Genomic DNA, 6,522 nt, shown 5'->3' with positions numbered 1-6,522 from the left:
TTCAGCTTATTTCTATTTGTTGTCTTAGCGCGACAAACAAATTACCAGTTTTTTCAAACGTTAAACGTTTTTGTGATAACTCAAGTTTTATTGACCTAAATGTATTGAAAAATTGCATAAATTTCAAACACACACTGACAATATGTCATAATTTTCTATTAAATAAAACAAATGGATAGTTGTAAAATCAACTAATTACAATTAGTGAGAATTGAACTCATAAAAAATTCGAAATGGCAAAATGAAAACATTTCCAACGATAATTAAATGTGAAAAATGCATTCGTAGAGAAGTTTTGAAATAAAATTTCAATGAAATGTTTAGAGGAATCATCACAATGGTCATCAGCAACATTATCATTATTACGCTTAAATTGTAATGATGCTGATGAAAGTAAAAATGTTTTTAAAGTCTTTGTTGTTGTTGTTGTTATGGAGGATTTAATAAATAAATTTATAATTAACAATAAACAATAATATGAAAATAATAGTAGTAAATGTTTAATAAAATTAATGAACAAATCAATTATACTAATAATAATAATAAAGATCACAAACTTCAAGAAGATAGCAACACGACTATTGTGTGAGAATTGTGCTCTCATCATCAACATCGTGGTAACGGTGTTTGAATCTTGTTTAATCTTTAATGACATTTGTAAAAACTTTGGTAAAGGTTCATTGGTTACTACTAATAATGGTGTCGTCCATAGTGTTAATAAAATGGTGGTTTTGGTGGCAAATGGAAGCCTAATATCTTTTATAAATCGCATTTGTTTGTTGCGGTTGCAAATTTTATCCTTTGCATGGTAGCCACTTGTTGTAAATTGTAAATTCATCATTATCATCATCATGAAAAGTGCATTTGTGTTGTGTATCTGTTGATATAACATTTCTACAATGTTATTGCAAAGTGTTTGTGTGGGTGGTGTTGGAGTTGGTAATGATGCTACTAATATTAAATGTGCTTTATAAATATTTAGGAGATTATTTAAATTGGTAGTTGTGGTAGTATTAGAATTAGTAGTTGTATAAGTATAAGTGGGTGTGTTAATAGTGGAGGAGGATACACAAAATTGTTGTAGTTGCTTTTTTATAATAATACTTTTAAAGTTACTTAAATTTAAATGATATTTTATCATTTTATATTTTATATTTACTGCATTCTCTTCAATTTTCAACGTTTTTCTAACGTTAACATCGTCTTCATCATAATTCTCTTCATCTGCAGCTGCTGCCATTAGAAAGTCGTCCTTATATATGGTGTTTGGTTTATTAATATTACGGTTGTTGTATTTTTTATCATTTAAGTTGAGCTTTAACTTTTTAATAAAATATTTGTAGTAGATTTTCTTCAACTTTAGTTACGGTTGAATTGGCTTTTTGGGTTTTTTTAACTCAGCTTCTTCGTCGCGTTTTACTTCTGTGTAACGTTCGCCCTTTAACGAGACAATTTTATTGTCCCTATAGCGAACAAGCTTTTTGGGCTCGACTTTTGGCACCATCGGCTTGTATTCTTTCTTATTAGCATCTTTATCAACATACGAATACCTAAATTGGAATGTTAAATTGTTTATGATAGAGGCAAAAAAATAATGAAATATTTTACTTAATTATAGAAGTATTGATTTTGTTGTAATTTAGCTAGTAAAGATGGTATTTTATACAGTCATTAATGTAAATAAAGCCTGCAGAAAAAATAAATTTTGTGTTTGGTAGAAAATATTTTTTAAAAAATAACTATGTTATATTTGAAATTTATTTGGGATTCACATACTACCGATAACATTTCCGAGGTACCGACATAGACAATCTGATGCCACCTCTTGTAAAAGGTGGCTCTTGTACAAAGCAACTTCAAATAATCAAGGAAAAAATAAATTTTTTATTCGAATGAATACCATTTTTCAATTTAGAATAAAAATTATTTGATTTACTTTCAATTTAAACTTTTAAAAATTGATTATATAAACAAAAAATTCGAAAAACTGTGTCAATTACAAAAGTGCATTCGTTTATAATTTTATTCCAAGTTGGTTACATTAAAAATATTATTAGAATTAATAAATATGAATCTTAGCAATATATATCAAATATATTTTATTATATTATTCGAATATTTTTTACTCGCTATATTCGAGGAAATATTAAAATTAATCGATCAATCGAATAATAAAAAATAATTGACAAACCTAGTTACTATGTAATTCGATTCGACGGAAAACATTTTTAAATTTCAATGCATAAGGCAGATTTGTTAACTCCTCCAAAAATCATGAAAAAAATTATCTCTGAGCTTTAAAAGATCGTGGCAGAGGAAAAAATAGAAGAAAAAAATATACACGATTTAACATTGAAAGGACTCAATTCTATAAATTGAATTGGTTAAGAGAGTATTGACTAATTTTATATCAACAAAAATAATATTGGCTGATGTCATTAGAACTAATAAAACCACAGGTTAAATATGCTTTTGTTAATTTTCCTTTTAATAAAACATTAAACAATGTATGTGGGCTCACCTGGCTATAATACGATTTTTTAGTTCAGTGTCGTTTACAACGATATTCTTGCGACCAGCTATGGCATTATTTGGTTTCTCGGACAAACTCTGGCCAGTTTCTTGGCGATGCAAAAGTGCCTGAGTAGCACTATCGATGTCACCATTTGCTATAGCAACACAATATTTAATCTGAAAAGAGAAATAACATTAAAAAACTAGTTAAAATATAAAAGATTTTCTTTTGTGGAATTTATACAACTTTTAAATATTTTGAAAAATATAAGCATCTTAGTAAAAACAAGTAAGAGTGCTATATTCGGCTATGCCGAATCTTATATACCCTTCACCTTTGTTGTGGATGCATTATTATTTTTTATAATTAGTATATATGTATGTACATTGCCCACTTTCAGCGTACAGCATCCTAAATTTATCAAGAACACAAAAAACAACAACAACGCCAAACGAAACAAAACACCAAAAGAAAAAACAAAAACAAAATACGCAAGGCAATGAAACCAACACACATCCAAACATACGTTTAATTGTATAAAAAACAACAACAACGCCAAAAGAAACAAAATACGCAAAGCATGCACATTCAAACATACGATTTGTTGATTTTTTGTCAAAAAAACCAACACACAACCAAACAAAAGTTTAGTTGTATAAAAAACAACGCCAAAAGAAACAAAACACAAAAAAAAACAAAATACGCAAAGCATGCACATTCAAACATACGATTTGTTGTTTTTTTGTCAAAAAAACCAACACACAACCAAACTAAACTTTAGTTGTATAAAAAACAACAACAACGCCAAAAGAAACAAAACACAAAAAAAAACAAAATACACAAAGCTTGCACATCCAAGCATACGTTTTGTTGTTTTTTTGTCAAAGCATGCAATACATTGTGTTTTTTGATGAAATTTTCAGAGGTTGTCTCGGATTTTTGCTCATATCTCCGTTATTTATGGACGGATTTTGCTGATTTTAAATAGCAAAATTCTCGAAAGTATGTCTGACAGAATTGTTGAAGATTTGGATCCCGGAGATATCTGGGGCCTTCAAAAAATTGATTTCAACAGACAGACAGACGGACAGACAGACAGACAGACGGACATGGCTTAATCGACTCCGCTATCTATAAGGATCCAGAATATATATACTTTATAGGGTCGGAAATGAAAAATGTAGAAATTACAAACGGAATGACAAACTTATATATACCCTTCTTACGAAGCTGAAGGGTATAAAAATATAAAAATAATGCATTTAAAACGAGAATGGTCCAACTTTTTGCAAATCTCCTTAAACCTCTAACGCTCGAAAGCAAAACTAAATGCCTTTTTTGCTCTAAATGAAAATAGGTGTCGAGACCCAGGGCGAACCCAGCGATGACGACTTCCTCGACATCGATATAGAGCCCCTCCTATAAATATTGTGACCCTCACTCGCTATGCCTGTGAATGCCGCTTAGGATGATTGACAGGACTTAAATGTCAACTGTCAATCTTCCTAAGCGGCATTCACAATATTGGAAAAGGACCACCGGCATACCGAGCGTCATCGCTGGGCCTCGACATGGAGCACCTCTTATAAATATTGTGACCTTCGCTTCAGGTCTTAAATAGTGTCTCAAATTTAATGAAATTACACTAAAAATTGTTTGTACATATAGAGACAAACATTACCGTCTGAGGGGCAAAGCCGAATCGACTATTTCGCAATTCAAAACTAAAATAATTTGAATTTCGTATTATAACCACAGTTCAGTAATATAAAACATAATAATGGCCCAAATAACAATATTCTATAGTAAACAATAATACTTGAGAATATATATCAAAATATACGCTATATTTTATTCCATGTTAGTTCTCAATAATCCCCATTATCATGATGTCTGGTTATAAAGACACTATATACTATATAATATTTAAATTTGTTAAAAAAATGACTTTAGATATACATTTTATATATCATGTAACACCATTTTAATATATTTTTTTTTTATAAATTCTAACTAAACCCAATAAAATACTATTATTTATACTAGTAATAAACATGATATCCAAAACTTACCTCAACAGATGCCGAGTCCGGAAACATTTCCTGTAAAATCTTCGCCTCCTGACAATAAATCAAATCAAAGTCATAGCCATTATTTGTCACACTATAACTATCATTTTCATTTAATGGGAACTCATCCTTTTCCGAAGAGGATGAAGAATTACGAGCACGTAATTTTGATTCGGGTATAATATCCGACAAAGAAAGTGAACTAAAAGGAAGATAAATTCAAAAGGCAAACAAATTAAGAAATATACATATCTACATAGATATTATTTGCCAAATAATGCACAATAGATAATAATACAGAAAAATAAAAAAAGGAACAAAAACAAAATCAACGTACATATTTAAAAAACGAACGAATACATACTTAAATGACAGATTAGCTGCCTGATGATGATTATCTTGATTCTTTTGCAGCTCAATCAATTCATTGGCCAATTTATAAATCCAATCGCATATCACACCCTGATCAATCGATGAAAAATCCTCAAAATAAGCACTCATCATTTCCACAAAACCTTCCACATCAAAACAGGGATCTTGTGAGGCTTCCTCCAAAATCGATATTATGTACGAGAGTACAATTTCGTCAACGCCACTAAAATCCGCACCCGGTATATGGGCACTGACAAATTGCACTAAACTTTTCTTCACCAACTCATGTTGTCTTTCCAAATTTGTCATCTTGTTTATGATGACTTTCTTTCAGCTGTGGCTCTGGCTCAAACACAATTGTAAAGTTCACGATTGCTTCCTTTGATTTGTCTCCAACGAAAAGGAAAACTTATTAAATAAATAAAATAAACTTGAAATAAATTTTAGTGTAAATTAAGAAAATTTATATTCAATCACAACGCAAATTATTTATTTTTTCTTGCTAATTTTGTTCTTTTCAATTAACTACTCCCGTTCAGTCGTTGATTTACAATAGAACTGTGTTGTGTGTCCCTTAAAAAATAATTTTCTCTCTATACCAGTGAAAACTGTTAACGAAACACAAAAGGATTTCCTTTTTCTCCCACCTCCCTCTACTCCTCCACCACCTCCTTTTCGCATAAATGTATCTATCTATGTACAATGTTTGTTGGTACGTTAGCTGTTGGGTTTCGTTTGTTCGTCGTATGTTCGTTCTTCGTCTATACATTCATTCATTCCTCTGTCATTATTTGTGGCTGGCTGGATGATGGCTGCCCTGACTGACTGAATAACTATTTATTTGGTTTCAATTGTTTGAGGTGCCTCAGCCCCCACTTCTCCACTTGGTACTTACCGAGAAATGGAACAAAACAAAACCAATATAGTATAAATTGCAGCCACTGCACCAACAACAATTTACCAAACTCACTTTTATTATAAACAAGCCCCCCTTTTTTGCACAGTTCTACTTGTCTATTGTTGTTGTATCTTCTGCCCACTGTGTTTTTCTCCTTTTCTTTTGTTTGAGGGGTTAATATTCGATTTGAATTTGTCTGCGTTTTCTTTTTCTGTGTCTCTTCTCGTTCGTTATTTCTATAAATCTTCAGAGGACTTATGTTTTATTAAAATTTCATTTAGAAATGTGTCTTTTCATAATTATAATTTAGCATTCATTTGCAAAACTTATTACTTTATATTTTGAAATATTTTTTAATGAATTTCGTTATGAATTTTTGAATTATGATGCACTTAGTTTTATTTCATTTCTTGTTTTTGCAACCGACAATAAATTCTGTTGTAGAGAATTAGCTGAGAGAAAATGAAATACACACAATTTATAAAGATGCCAGATGTATGTAATGTTCCCAGAAATTCCCCACATAATTTACCTTAAACATTAAATAAAATGATTTAAAAATGTATTAGATATATAGTTATAACGCTGAACTGACTTAGTACTGTACTAGTGACTAATTATACCCCAGACAATGCTATTTACTATAGACATTTAACATGTGTCATTGG

General features: G+C 30.3%; 1 protein-coding gene across 1 annotated transcript; it reads right to left on the bottom strand.

Annotated features, from left to right (window-relative positions):
- Positions 1-413: 413 nt before the first annotated feature.
- Positions 414-6,271, bottom strand: LOC135963732 (CUE domain-containing protein 2). Its single transcript, XM_065515699.1, has 5 exons — positions 5,852-6,271; positions 4,949-5,364; positions 4,588-4,786; positions 2,522-2,691; positions 414-1,550 (listed from the first exon to the last, which is right to left on the bottom strand). The coding sequence occupies exons 2-5, from the start codon at positions 5,263-5,265 to the stop codon at positions 1,364-1,366; spliced, it is 873 nt and encodes a 290-aa protein (XP_065371771.1). The 5' UTR covers positions 5,266-5,364; positions 5,852-6,271; the 3' UTR covers positions 414-1,363.
- Positions 6,272-6,522: the final 251 nt, after the last annotated feature.

Source organism: Calliphora vicina, chromosome 1 (assembly GCF_958450345.1).
Source record: "Calliphora vicina chromosome 1, idCalVici1.1, whole genome shotgun sequence".
NCBI classification, from domain to species: Eukaryota; Metazoa; Arthropoda; class Insecta; order Diptera; family Calliphoridae; genus Calliphora; species Calliphora vicina.
The sequence above is the reverse complement of the archived record's forward strand: the minus strand, read 5'-3'. Positions and strand labels throughout refer to the sequence as shown.

Excerpts from the sequence above, each read along its gene's own strand:
- LOC135963732 (XM_065515699.1), bottom strand. The coding sequence starts at position 5,265 with ATGACAAATTTGGAAAGACAACATGAGTTGGTGAAGAAAAGTTTAGTG. Across the intron at positions 4,787-4,948 it reads GCAGCTAATCTGTCATTTAA|TTCACTTTCTTTGTCGGATA; the intron begins GTATGTATTCGT and ends TCTTCCTTTTAG. Across the intron at positions 1,551-2,521 it reads AAAAATCGTATTATAGCCAG|GTATTCGTATGTTGATAAAG; the intron begins GTGAGCCCACAT and ends ATTCCAATTTAG.